Genomic DNA, 15,163 nt, shown 5'->3' on the forward strand with positions numbered 1-15,163 from the left:
GTCTGTAGTGTGGCACTGTTGGCCAAGATCACCAACCAAATCAGTGGACTAAGGAAACTAGCTGTTGGACAAGCTTGACAGGAAGACATGTTTAGATGTGGTGCCAAGAAGGCAGTGATAGTGAGTCATTTTGAGTTCCTAAACAAGATACTTCCATGGGTATGGTGCCTACAGAATAAAAGTAATATAAGTCAAAGTCAAAGGCTTTGGCTCTAGACCAGGATGGTTAACAAAGGGAATATTTAAAAAAAAAAGAAAGAAAGAAACATAAAGATAATTTAGTAAACAATTAGATGTATGTGGCTAATAGACTTTTAAAAATAACAATTTTGACTACCACCCCCCTCCCAACTGTCTGTCACATTGCAAATAAAAGAAAAGGTGATTTTCTAGAATAGTTTGTACCTGTGTAACATCATTGTTAAAATCATCAGAAAAACTGGAAAGCTCTGAATGAACATAATTGCAAGTCATTCAAACAAATCCATAGAACCCATATTAACTATTCAGTACCTGAAACAGTTACAGTCAACCCTGGATCAATAATTCCACTGTTCGGCCTCACACAGTACCGACGAGGTGCTGTTGTCTTCACTTTGAAACATACTTTTCTGTCTGATGGATTTCGAAGTTTAAGATTTGTAGTGACTACATCTGTGAAGGGGCCTGTAATTTAAAAAAAAAATACTCATTGACAGTACAACAAAAAAGTTTGTTTTACAACTCGGAAAAAGTTAAATGAACTTCGTAACAGAAGGAAAATTACTAGGAGTATAAAGACACATATTCCAGTCCTAACTCTGCCACTAATTGGATAAGTGACACTGGACAACTCACAGTTGCTTTGGGACTCATTCTCAACTGGATTCCCTAGCAGTAAGTAATTTCCTGATCCTCCTCAAAAAAGTTAACTTACATTTACTTAGTATCTATTTTTCTTAATTTGTGTACATGGTTGCCCCACCTCCTAAGGTACTTGAGGGCAGGAACAGTATCATTTTTGTCTCTGTATCCTCAGCACCTAGTAGTGTTTACTATAGTAAGCACTTAATAAATGTTTGTTGGCGGAATAAACTGTAAAAATAATTGTTAAAATGAAGTGTAATCAGAACCATGAAAATGATAAATACAATGACTACAATAAACAAAAACTGAAAAAGAATGTTACAAAATTATAATGATCAAGGTTAGTCTCAAAAGAGAGACATTGGAAGATAACCTCCCTCACTTCTTTGTAGACAAGACATGGAGCACTATATATGATTAGACTTTTCTGATGTGTTGGTTAGTTTTGTTGTGCTATTTTGTCTATTTTTTTAAAATAAAAATAATTCTCTATGTGGGAGAACAAGATATAAATTGGGAAATGTAGGTAATATATACAAGCAGAAGGTTAATGAAATTTATATACATAACCCAAATGTCTTATGTGGACAGTTATTTGGTTTATGAAAAATGTTTATATACAATAATTCAAAAATAAAATCCTTTTTCTCTGCCAAGTCATAGAATCATAAGATTAGAACTAGAAGGGCCTTTGGACATCATCTAGTCAAATGCCTTCTTTTTACAGACTAGGAAACTGATGTCGAGACTTTTTTATGCATATAATAAATGGCAGAAATGGAACTTGAATACAACTCCTTTGACTCCAAATCCAAGACTCCTTTCTACTACTAACGTCAATTATACCGCAGATTTTCTTTAAAGTCAATCCAAACACTGTGTTGGCTAGTTTTACTGAAACACTTTGTTCCCTCTTTTGTATTCATTACAAAAAAATGGCTTATTGGACAGGGTAGAAGCAAAGGATATATTCAGAAATGCAGGTGATAAAACAACAAAATATAAGTAATTTTTACTTTAATAAACAATATATGTCTTATAAAGAAATGTCCCAAGGAGCAAAGAGGAATAGTAATGTAAACATTTTAACAGACCACTTAATTAGATGATTTCCCTTTATACCTTTAACAGGTCAAATATCTGAAATTCTTAGGGGGTAGCAGCATCTCTCTATTGCTGCCACCAGTCTTTGACCTAGCCTACAGGGCAAAATTCCAGAGTCCAGCCTGAACCAGATCAAAATGCAACTAGGAAAGTTTAACAGAACAAATAAAAATATCATACCACACAGTTAATGTTGATTTGTGGTATTCTAAGTCAATATGCAGCTTACAGGGATCTGTTTCTATTTGAGTTTGAACATCACTGTTCTAAAGCTATTCCAACTCCACTAAACTGCCGGTAAAAAAGCACTTCTTCTTCTTGGTTCACCTAAGATAAGGTTTGAGGTGTTTTGTTTTTTGCTTTTTAATTTTTACTTAACAAGCAGCTCAAGGTAAAAAAAAAAAAAAGTAATTAACACCAAATACAGAGACCAAATGAATTTACAAAGCATAGAAATCTCATTCTCCAGCATCTATCATCTATGCACAGATGGCTGACAATTTACAAGTCTAAATTGGCTTAGTACCTATCAAACCTAGTCTCCATATCGAAATCTCTCTCATAAACTTTGTTATTAGGCTGACATTTAGTAAAGTCTAAATCATTTAATGCCCTGGAGATAGCCTTTGGAAAGGTGCCAAGATCTGAAATCAACTTCCTCTCTCTTCCACCTCTAAAACAAACATCTCCTGTTGCACTACCACCAAATTCTGATCCAGCAGAGCTTCAACAGACACGATATCTAATTAACATTTCACAATTGTCCTGGTCTAGCTGCCAATTCCAACCACTACTCAATTCCTAAGGTCAAAGGATCACAGATTTCGTGCTAGAAGGAATATGTGCATCATTGTATCCAACCTCTCTTATTTTACAGATGAGGAAACTGAGGTCCAGAGATGGGACATGATTCACCCAAGGTCACACAGAAAATAGCACGGCTAGGATATGAACCCAAAAGTCCAGTACTCTTTCCACTATACCCCTCTTGCAAGTTCTTACCTTCCAAATCATAAACTGACTACCCAGACCATACTATATAAATTAATCTTCTTACAATACCCTGTCTATGTATGTATGTATGTGTATGTCTATGTATGTATGTATGTATGTATGTATGTATGTATGTAATTCCACTAACAAGAAAGGGTTATTTCATCACACTTCCTTTAGTGACTGGCTCCCTATTTCCTAAAAACCAGTTAGGTGATAGAGTGGATAAAGTACTGAACTTGGATTCAGGAAGACCAAACAAATCCTGGCTCAGATATTTATTAGTTATGTGATCTGGGAAGAAGTCATTTAACTTCTTTTAGCCTCAGTTTCCTTCTATGTAAAATTGGGGAAAAAATAGCACCTACTTCACAGAGTTATTTTAAGGATCAAGTGAAATAATGTTTTAAGTGCTTTGCAAATCTTTAAAGCACTCTACAAATACTAGGTATTATTAGGAAACCTAAAAGAATAAATACAAACTCCTTTAATGGCCTCCAAATCTAACCACGACAAATCTTTTTAGTCCAATTCAGGTGGTGCGGTAGATAGAGCTCAGGGCCTAGAATCAATCAGATTTGACTTCAAATCTATCCTTAGATAGTGTGACCCTAGGTACTTAACCTATCTGCCTCAGTTTCCCATTTTGTAAATGGGGATAATAATAGCACCTTACCTCCCAGGGTTGTTGTGAGGATCAAATGAGATAATTATAAAGCACTTAGCATTGTAACTGGCACATAATAAACACTATAAATGTTAGTTATTATCATCATAGCTGTAATTTTTAATCCTAATCCACACTTCCTTTCCCGCTACACGCATTAGTGCAAGGGTTCTTCCCATTCTTCCATGCCCGTAAGTCTGAAATACACTTGATCCCTCCTCGGTTTTGCTTGTTGAAATCCTTTTCTTCCTTCCTTTAAGGTTACTTCTTCCATGAAGCCTTCCTTCCCTGATTTTCTTGATAATAAGATTCAAGTTAAGTCTCCCAAATCCCACTGAGACATGATTTTCTTCCCAGTCAAAAGTGGTCCTACCCTCCTGTAAAGTCAATGCACACTCTACTGTATGTATAAACATTTCTATGAATGTCTCTTTTACTCCTTCCAGACAACACCCTCAAAGATTGTGATTTACTAATCGGTGTCACCCTTAGCACCTGCTATCTTGCACAAAGCAGGCACTTAATAAAAATTGCATCAGTAGATCACTTCAAGCATTAAAATTCAGAATCTGTAAGTTGAATAATTTAAGAAATATAGTATACTATCAAATGAAACATTTGATCCTAAGTTGGATTTGTAGCTAAATCTATTACCCTGAAATAAAATGGGATTTGACACGTTGTCAAATTGGAGGACCAGGAAGGATATCGTTTTTAATACATTTCAATGTATTTGGTCACAAGCAGAAGCTATAAATACACTACACTAAAGAAGATTTACTGTTTATAGACCCATTACTGCTTTTCAGCAAGAGGGGTGAGTTTGTGAGGAAAGATAAGGGAATTCTGTTTGGGACATGCTGAATTCAAAATATATGATAAGTAAATGATGCAAAAAAGAACAGAACTCATCAGGAGAGAGTCTAGAACAGTTAGGTGATGCAATGAAAAGAACAGACTTGACATCAAGAAGATTTGATTTCAAATCATGATCCACTCAAGGGCAGGTGACATACAAAGTAGCCAAAGGCTGAATAGCACCAAAAAATGATGAGCTATGTAGCATGACTAATCCAATGTAACTTAACTAAGTTACTAAATGTAACTTAAACTACTTCAGGCAAAAGTAACAAAAATGGCCTAGCACAATCTATATATCTAGGGGGACAAAAACAAAGCAATGTGCTCAGCTGATCACAGTTTGAGAGGTCAAAGTAGTTCCTACTTGAACAACTTTGTTACCTTTAATTAAACTAATAGCAACTGAAAATCCCTAGGGGATGTCAGCAGCATGCCCATCGTTACCCACAAGTTAGTATGCTTTCTGATTCTGTACCTATCTTCCTATAAAGTAAAAAGCATCTTTAAGGTTTAAGTCAGACCACTCTTCTCTAAGGAGACTTCCCCTCCAGCTAGTCAATTATATTCCCAAATCACTTTGGTTTGTATTTCCTTTGCTCCCTTCACTTCCTACCTTTTATTATACGTGTGTGCACGTTTGAGGGCGCGTGTGTATTCTCTAAGAAGAATGTAACCTCCTAAACAGCAGGGGTTGTAATAATGATAATAATTACAACAACTAGAACTTACATAGTATTTCAAGGTTGGCAAAGTTCTTTACAAAAATCTAAGTTTATTCTCACAACTCTGGAATGTCGGTGCCATTATTATCCCCATTTTACAGATGAGAAAACTAAAGCAGACAGAAATTAAATGACCTGCCCAGGGCCACACAACTAGTAACTCTCTTGAAGTCAAATCTGAACTTGGATCTTCCTATCTCACAGTCCATAACCCTAATCATTGTACTTCCTAGATGACTATCAGATAATAAATGTTTGGTAAGAAGAAAAAAAGGGAATGCAATTCTGCAGTTTGGATTGAGATTATGCCAAAACACCAGATACTATCCACAATAAAAATTATTAGGAGCCAATTAGGAGTGTAATATGACACTCTGAATTTGTCTCACCTAGTAAAAATTATTAAAGGTAAGCTGAGAGTAAAACAACTTTTTAGGCCATGTACTGAATCTCTGATCTCTTTTATATATAATAAAAATAACTGAACAATAACTGAATCAATCACCAAGCACTTAACTTCAGCAATCAACATGGCTAAAAAACATAAACTTCTGGATACACAAAAAAAAGAATTTTAACCACTAACTGGACCAATGTTTTCTTTTTCTTTTCTTTTTTTTTTTTTTTTTTGTAAGTGAGGCAATTGGGGTTAAGTGACTTGCCCAAGGTCACACACCTAGCACATGTCAAGTGTTGGGTCTGAGGCCGGATTTGAACTCAGGTCCTCCTGACTTCAGAGCCAGTGCTCTATCCACTGCGCCACCTAGCTGCCCCAACCAATGTTTTCAATCATGTGGGTGACCAATTTTTTGTAAAGTATCACCACTCTTTTCTACCTTGATAAGGGCACTGAACAGAACTTAACCTTTTTTAATGAGTATCTATTATAAATTATTGTACTATATTCCAAATGGAAACTTCATGAAATGCTTAACTAAATCCACACTATGTTCAGAATACCCCTTGGAATTTTGCTTTCCTGAATATATCTCTGAAATCAGCATAACATCTAGATATTAGCCCTTCAATGAGTACAAGATATACAAATAAAGTCTACTATCCTGGTGCAAATTTACTCAAAGGCTGAATTATCTTTCCCCTAAGTCCCTAAGTGGTTTTACTGCACTTAATGCAATTCAATTCAATTCAGCATGCATTTATTAAGCTCTATACTACATGTAAGGACCATATCAGACCTGGGAACAGAAGCAGTTGTCAGCAAAGATCTTTAATTGGGGGGGGGGGGGCAGAGCAGACACAGACAGACAGGAGTATAACTTTGTAAGTAGAAACAAAATAATTTGAAAAGTATGGTAGAGGACTGAACAACTAGGAGGATGAGAACAGGTTTACGTAGGAAGGAGTAGCACTTCTCCAAGCTATGAAGGAAGCTAATAATCCTAAGACACAGAAGCAAGGAGAGAGTGTGTTCCAAATATAAAGGATAGATAGCGCTTTGCAAAAGCAGAGGGGGGGGAACTGGAATGCTAAATAAATAGCAAGATTGGCTGCAACAAAGAGTACAAGAAGGGAACTATACGAAAAGTCTGCAAAGGTTAAGTTTAAAGCTAAACTGTTTAAGGCTTTGAATAACAGCCTAAACAATATCCTAGATTTAATACAGAGCCACAGAAGGCTTTCACACAACATAGTCAAATCTGTGCCTCGAAAAGATGATTTTGGCAGCCATAGATGGGATGGAATAGAGAGGAGAGACTGGAAACAGGGGGGCAATTAGGAGACTACTGTGAACAGGCCAGGTGAGAGATGATGAAGAAAACTAAGAAAATGGCTGTACCAGTAGAAAAAAATTATTTGTTTTTGTAGCAGTAGAAAAAAACTAATGGAAGGGGATGATGTAAAGGCAGACTTCACAACTAAATGAACATGAAAGACCGTGGCCCATCAGAAAGATTGTTGGATTTGAAAACAAAGGCCCTGGAGTCAAGTCCAGACACTGCTTGTGATGAATAAATCAACCTCATTGGGCTTCAGTATCCTCATCATCCATAAAATTATTTCTATCAGATATCTTCTAAGGTTACAATTAAACCTTCTAGTTCTTAAATCTGTAATTCTTAAGAGGGGAAAGGGAATAGTTATGATGAATCCAAAGGAAACAAATGTCCTGAAACTCTCACTTTCACATCTTTTCGTTTTTTATTTTAACTATTCAAAAGAATAAATAAAATTCAATTCACTCTTTAATTTCATTAGCTTTAACTACCAGAAAACACCACCACCTTGTGGATTTTTAGGATATTGTCATTAATGAACATTAAAACCATGCTCCATTTCTGCAAATTTTTGTTTCAATTTTTTATGGAAATATTCTAAAATTATCCTACTTCCCTACCTCCCTACATATTGACCAGAATACTGTCATGAGGTTCAATGAGATACAAGATATACCTGAGCATAACAAATAATCAAGATTGTATTGTAAATTAAAAGCCTATTATCAGTCAATAGTTTCAACTTTATTCAACTTTATCTATAGGTAAGTACTATATCTTTTACTTAAATTTAAATCAACTACATCTTTTACAGAAACTGCAGAAAAATAAAATTAACTGGTTTGACTTATAGGATCCCATGTTTATCAAGAATTAAAATGGTTAAAAAGCAAACGGAGCCATGACATAGTGGCAAAAGAATCTGGATAATTCATAAATTAAGATAATCAGTTTTTTAAAAATAAAATCAATTGCTAAATATATAAAACTCTGGAAATAGAAATCAGTATTCTGTTTTAATACCATTCTTGGGGATAATGGTTCAAGACCTCCCCACAAGTCAGGCTGTATCAAAAAAAAAGTTGGTATATACATACATACATATGTGTGTGTGTGTATATATGTATATGTATATGTATGTATGTATGTATCCTTGGGGGGGGGGGGGCGAGGCAATTGGGATTAAGTGACTTGCCCAGAGTCACACAGCTATTAAGTATTATGTGTCTGAGGCCGCATTTGAACTCAGGTCCTCCTGATTCCAGGGCCAGTGCTCTATCCACTCACTATGCCACCTAGCTGCACCATATATGTATATCTTAACAAAACACTGTACTAGGTAATCACTAATTAGAGAAAATCTCATGTCCTTTAAACACTTAATTAAGAGTCTTCTTTGGTCCTGACCTGTGATCTTCATTTGTTGAAAAAATTCCTAATGAGGAAATTTCCTTCACTAATTAAGATCAGAAACTATATGCCAATTTAAAATCTAAAGAGAGTTGCCTGAAACACTACCAGTATTTGTCATTACCTGACTCAAGGCCAAAACAAATTCAACTATAGAAAGCTGCATCTTAATAAAATAATGTTAATAATTACATAACACTTGGTTCAAAGTGCCATATTAAAGAATTAGGACAAACTTTCAACATAGACCAAATTCACTTTAACAATTTAACACCTCAATTTCTTTAAAATTCAACACATCTTATGTGGAAATTTATAAAAGTGACAGGTTTCAATAAATTCAGGCCTATAAGCCAGGGTTACCCATTTTAGAAACCAAAATGTATCTTTATTTTAGTGTTAACATCGAGGGGAATATCGTAATGTGCACAGTAATTCATTTTTACAATAGTCCAGAAATAAACTGTCCTATTTATTAGGAAATCTTCAGGATGCTTATTATTACCAACTCAATCCTCATATCAACTTCATTTTATTTCATGGCTACAGATAGTACTCCTAAAACCCAGTTACTTTTTAATTGTACTTTTTTTTAATTAGCAAAAAATCTCCCTTCTGATTATTTCCCAATACCCCTCCCTGAGAACAAAAGAAAAACAAAATCCCTGTTACAAACATGTATAGTCAAGCAAAACAAAATTCTGCATTGATCGTGAACCAAAAAAAAATACACACACACACATACCATTCCACAATATCAAGATGTAGGTAGTATATTTCATCATTATTCCTCTGGAATCATGGTTGGTTATTATGTTGATCAGAGTGCCTAATTTTTTCAAAGTTGTTTATCTTTACAATATTATTGTCACTGTATAACTTGTTCTCCTGGATCTGTTCATTCACTCTGCAACTGATACAAATTTTCCCAAGTTTCTTGGAAATCATCCCCTTCATCATTTCTTAGATCATATTAGTATTACATCACCTTTATACAACATAACTTTGTTTGGCCATTCCCCATTTATGGGCACCCCTTCAGATTTCCATTCTTTACAACCTCAAAAACAGCCATCTGTATTTTTGTACATCTTTAAGAGTTTTATTTAGCTTCGGACTAAGCTCTTTCTTAATCTACACCTTCCCTCTAATTTCCTTCTCTCCCTTCTTCCCATTCCCTATCTCTCATTTCCCTGTATCTATACATTTAGGTATCCAACTGAGTGCGTGCGTGTGTGTGTGTGTGTGTGTGTGTGTGTGCGCGCGCTGCACAAGAATTTGTCCATCAGGAAGACTCTTGATTACTACTACTAGAAAAAGAACCTATGAATCGATATTATCAGTACATTGTTGATAAGATCATAATTTCACAAGCAGTAATGCAAACTCGTGCCAATCTTCAAGATCATTTTTACTAGTCCAAGCAAGAAAACTCTACCCAATTCTATTTATCCTATCTCTGATAACAACAGCACCTCAGTTTTATCTCAACTCCAACCTTTAACTCACAGAACCAAAGACCAGGAAACCTTAGCACGTGAGAAACAAAAAAAAAAAATGCAGCAAAATCCACAACTCTTTAGTTATCCAAGTTGTTGTGTTTTGTTTTGTTTTGTTTTTAAGATTAGAAATCTTATTTTCTTGTACTTCATTGTCTCTGAGGTCATAATCCTCCCTTTCATCTTCTATTCATTAAGTACTGTCACAACTTCAAATTTTCTCAGATTCACCCTTTCTTTTCCATTTTCACTGCCACTCCAGGTCCTCATTATCTAACCCTTATATTCTGCTACAAGCAAATCCCTCTTAGGTCTACCTATGTCTAAACTCTCCCTAAAACAAAATTCACCAAACACCTAACAGTCTGGTGGCATAGTGCTGAGTGCCTGGAATCAGGAAAACCTGAGTTCAAATCTGATCTTAGACACTAGCTATGTAGCCCTGGCATTACCCTTTGTTTGCTTCAGTTTCTCCATCTGCAAAATGGGGATGCTACCAGTACTTACCTTGCAGGGTTGTTTTGAGTATCAAATGAAGATAATAACTGTAGAAGAGTACTTAAACATAGTATCTGGTATATAACAGGCTCTATAAAAACGTTTATTCTCTTCCACCTTATCATATATTCTGACAAAAAAAAGAAGCTAAAATGATTTCTGCTAATACATCAAATGCAAACTCTCTGCTTGGCTAGCTTACTGTTATGTTGTCCATAATCAAGCTCTACCCTCCTTTTTCCACACTCCTCCCCAAGCAATCGATCAGATCTCCACAACTGTTTCCCTTCAACATTCTCACCTCTCAGTAACTTTGCCCATACTGTACTCTCTCCCAACTATCTATGGTAGCCTATCCTCCTCTATGCTGATCTAAATCTTAGGGTTTCCAAAAGGGATTGAATCCCACCTCCTCAAGGAGACTTTTCTGATTATGAACTTAGAGAAAGAATATAAAGATTAACTTTTACATACATGGAGTGATGAAAAGATTGGAGAAAAGACATGATAATAGCAGGAATTCCAATCTTAATATACCAAAAACAGTCACACCAACAGTGTTAGAAAATCTAAATAAGAAAAATCTGGGAGGATTGCCCCATACTCCTGCCAGATTTGCTTCTGTTGTTAAAAAAAAATTTTTTTTAATCTACGCTTAATTTAAAAAAATATATCTTTTCAGTTTCCATCAAAAAAAAATCAACAAATATGGAAACAGATCTTGGAAGCTACTCACGGAAAACTTTGGGTTATACCATTCTCAATATACAGATACATCCTCAATATATAATATATACCATCCTCAATATACTCTAGATCATACTGATCGAACAAACTACAGATATTGGTTCTACATTTTCCTATTTTATGGTAACTTACCTATTTACAGTCTAAATAATAAGAAGAAGGAACTTTACCAGAAACTGGGAAACACAACCTGGGCTTCTGGTTTGATAAATATCCAAAAACAAATTTTAATTTTGCTACTAAAGAAAAAAAACACCTTTTGGCTGTTGAAAACTGGCACTAGACTGAAACAAGATTCAGTATAGTTTGTCTGACACCTCAGTACCTATAAATTGCAAAATTTTTACCAAAGTTTTAAAATCCATAAAAACCAAATAGAATACTGAGAACATCTACTAAGTGAGATATTTAATTTTTTTCTCATTTAATTCATGACCTATAGTTCTAAGTACGCAAAGAAAATTAAGATAACTTCACTGTATAATTCCAAACTGAGATCATCCAAAAAGATATCGAATGACTAAAAAGTAAAAGAAAAAACAAAAGATATTTGGAATCAAAGGACCTGGGTTCAAATCTTGAGACTGCCGCTTGCTATTACCTAGAAGACTCTGGGAAAGTCACTTGTCCTAGGACCTTAGTTTTCTCATCTGCAATATCAGTGGAATAAATAGCTTAAAAGTCTCTTCTAATTTTAAATCCCAGAATGAAATATAGAAAAGGAAAAAAGAAAAAGCAGTTTGTTGGCCTTAAAAAGCAGGAAAATGAAGTGAATTGATTTGTGTAGCATTTCAATTAGAAAAATAAAGAACTGGGATGATATTAAAAGCAGATTTTAAGAAAGGTAAATCCATTAGGGGGAAAAAAAAACAGGAGTTTTAGGCACTACAAAGTGGAATGGGGCACCCTTCAATCAAAATAGTTACAAAACGTTGAGTAAGAAATTAATATAAAAAGTTATTAACATAAAAGATATGAGATTATCAAAGTCATCATCAGAGCAGGAGATAACCACTGAATTAAAACAGAAGGTAACTTTAAGTGAAAAGGTTTTAAAATTACCTAACTATTGGGGGGAACAAATCAGTTACTTTATTGTTAACATTAACACAAATCTTTTATAATTCCCTAACATTTTATTGAATTTTTTAAAATAATACATTAGCTTTAGCAATAAAATGGTTTATTTATACACCAGAATAGCAACAAAGGCATTTAGAAAACACTTAATAAATGCTTATCAATGTGGTTACAATGTAACACTATTTGAACAGTTTAAAACATGTGGAGATAGTATCTGGTATATAAACAAATTCAACATTTTGTAATCAGCCTATTACCAATCAGCTTATCCTTAAGTCAGGTTAGTTATCCATAGGCTAATTATCCAATTTGTGGATTATTCAAGGTCTTGACTGTTCTCTCTCATGGTTTGCTTTTGTGACACTAATCATTAATACCATGTAGCTAGCACTCAAAAGCAAAATAAAAAAAAAAAGGAAACCTCCAAGCTACTCATTTTTCTACCTAAATCAGAGGGGAAAGTTTATAGAATTGTAAATGACTAATGAGAAACTAATTTTATTAAATACAAAATTAAATTTTCTATATGACCTCCAATCATATGAATACATTGTGATATCTTTATTAAAATAACTTAATTAGGATTAATTGTCAGATAAAAAATAAATTTTATTGTCAACACAAAGAAACAAAAATGCTATAAAATTTTTTGCAAAGACATTGATTCCTTAATCAGTTTTCTGTCTCAAAAATTATCCTAAACTCCATAGGAACTAACCTAAACAATTAAATAGAATGATTAAAAACCAGATGCATTTTATATTTAAAATTCACTAGTACAAACAAAAGGACTAGCCAAAACTTTCGGTGGAAACGAAACTGTTACACTGTATATAAATGTGGACATACTTGCAGAACATTTTTAGCTCCTGCTGGAATATTGTTTGCCATTATACTATTTGATTGATATCTAGGAAGGGAATATGTAAGGTAAATTGAGAGATTATGTGTAGTATACTCAATTATTTTATTACAGAAATAAGAAAAAATGTTGCCAACTTTACACTGCAAAAACTATGAGTACTACCTATTCAGAATCAGTTACTAAGGTTATATAAAGATGGAACTTATGAAAAATCAAACATCTTCATACTCTGGCTAGATACCCCAAATGAATGGCTACATAGAAGGGATTCCCAATCAGGGCTGGACTAAATGAACTTTGAAGACCCTTCCAACTCAAAGTTTTTTATATCTTATTGATTCCTCCTTACATATGACTATGATTTCCAGATGTTTTTGCTAAAAAGGAGAAAATATATGAAAATATATGAAACTATATGAAAAATTAAATTAAAAATCAAACAAGCATAAACTGAACAGGAATTTTGTAAGGAGGCATTGTCCTTCACGCTAACTATATCTTAATAGCATTCTCCTGAATGCTACTACCTACTAACTTTATCAATCAAAAATGGAAATAAGATTAATGGCAAGCAGCAAGATACAGTTGATAAAGTGCTGGACTGGAAAATCAAAGTTCCAGGTTAAGTCTCAACTCTGACACTTTCCAGCTATGTACTAGGGACAAGGAATTTAACCTCTGTGAGCCTTAGTTTCCTCATCTGGAGAGAACAAACTATAGCACCTACTTATCAAGATCAATTTGTGGTTCAGATGAGGATGCAAAGCACTTTGCAAACCTCTCAGAGTTACAGGCAAATAAAACTTCAAAAGTTACAGAGTGGGCACCACATCTGCATTAGTAGATGGGAACTTTCCCACTACCAATGAAATCACAAGTCTGTTGAAAAAACAAAAAACTAAAGTCAGTTACTATCAAGTTCTTTTTTAAATGTTTTCTATTGATGACTTTTTCCTTGAATTTATCAATCCTCCAAACAAAATGCCTTCCCTTGTAACAAATTTTAAAAGAACAAGTTTAAAAAAAAAAAGTTCCACCAAATCAACATATCAACTGCATTTGACAATACATACAATATTCCACAACCACGGTCCCCAACTCCTGCAATGAAGGAAGAAGGTGCATTTTCTCAACTCTCCTAGGGGCCAAGCTTGGTCATTATAATGAAAAAGCAATTAAGTTTTGTTTTATTATACTTTCCATTTATACTGTTACAGTAATTTTGATTACTGTTTTCCTGGTCACTTCGCATGAATTTGCTGAGATCTTCAAGATTCCCTGAAATTTTCTTGTTCATTCTTTCTAACTGAACAGTAAAATTCCATTTCATGCTGTTTCCAAACATTATATAGCAAACACCCTTCTCCTTAAAAAAAAAAAAAGCCACTCCACCACTTATCAACAATATGCACAAAATAGATTATATCTGCTCAAATAAATTTATGAATTTATAATTTTATGACAAATATTAAACATACAATAAAAATAAAGCAATATATTATCACTGACATAGGCTCACAGAAGGGACCCTTTAAGATCATTTTACAGCTGAAGAAAGTGAGACACATAAGGGTTAAGTAACTTGCCCAAGCTAACATAGGCAATAAGTGACTGAACCAGGATTGGAAGCCAGGAAAAGGACTCAAAATTCAGTACACTCTTTCCACTACACCACGATGTCTCTCAGAGTAGCCACCAAAATCTTTAAACCTCCATCCACAACGATGCATTAGGGACCAGAGACAGGGAGCAGCTACAGGTTTATCATGCTCCAGAAGCAGAGAACCCTTGCCTGCCTAGGGAACTTCCTTCCTAACAAGGTAGGAAGAAGATGCTGGGGTCCAGAACCTGACAAGTCAACATGGGAGGGGAGGAGGGAGCCTCCATAGTCCTCATTTCCAAAATAGGCAGGCAGCATGGACTCTAACCCTATCTATTTACAGGTCAAGGAAAGTGAGCAATACTCCATCAGCATGGGATATACTAAACTTCCAATACCCTCTTTCCACGTCCTCCAAAAAGTGAAGAGTCTCCATCCTTTCCCCTGGGCTAATCAACTTCCCTTACCCCAGCCTATCACTATGATGCCAACAACAACCTTCTCACTTTTGTCACCCACCAACAGGTCAAAC

The 15,163-nt window shown here is 34.7% G+C and overlaps 1 protein-coding gene across 1 annotated transcript in view; it reads right to left on the reverse strand.

The window, feature by feature from the left end:
* The window catches only part of LOC114054141 (vesicle-associated membrane protein-associated protein A), a 49,647-nt gene that overhangs the window by 12,654 nt on the left and 21,830 nt on the right, over positions 1 to 15,163 (reverse strand). The window contains exon 2 of the mRNA XM_027877285.1: positions 514 to 666. Coding sequence (XP_027733086.1) covers positions 514 to 666 — 153 coding nt within the window. The remainder of the gene's footprint in view (positions 1 to 513; positions 667 to 15,163) is intronic.

Source organism: Vombatus ursinus, unplaced genomic scaffold, assembly GCF_900497805.2.
Source record: "Vombatus ursinus unplaced genomic scaffold, bare-nosed wombat genome assembly UNPS02014812.1, whole genome shotgun sequence".
Lineage (NCBI taxonomy): Eukaryota > Metazoa > Chordata > Mammalia > Diprotodontia > Vombatidae > Vombatus > Vombatus ursinus.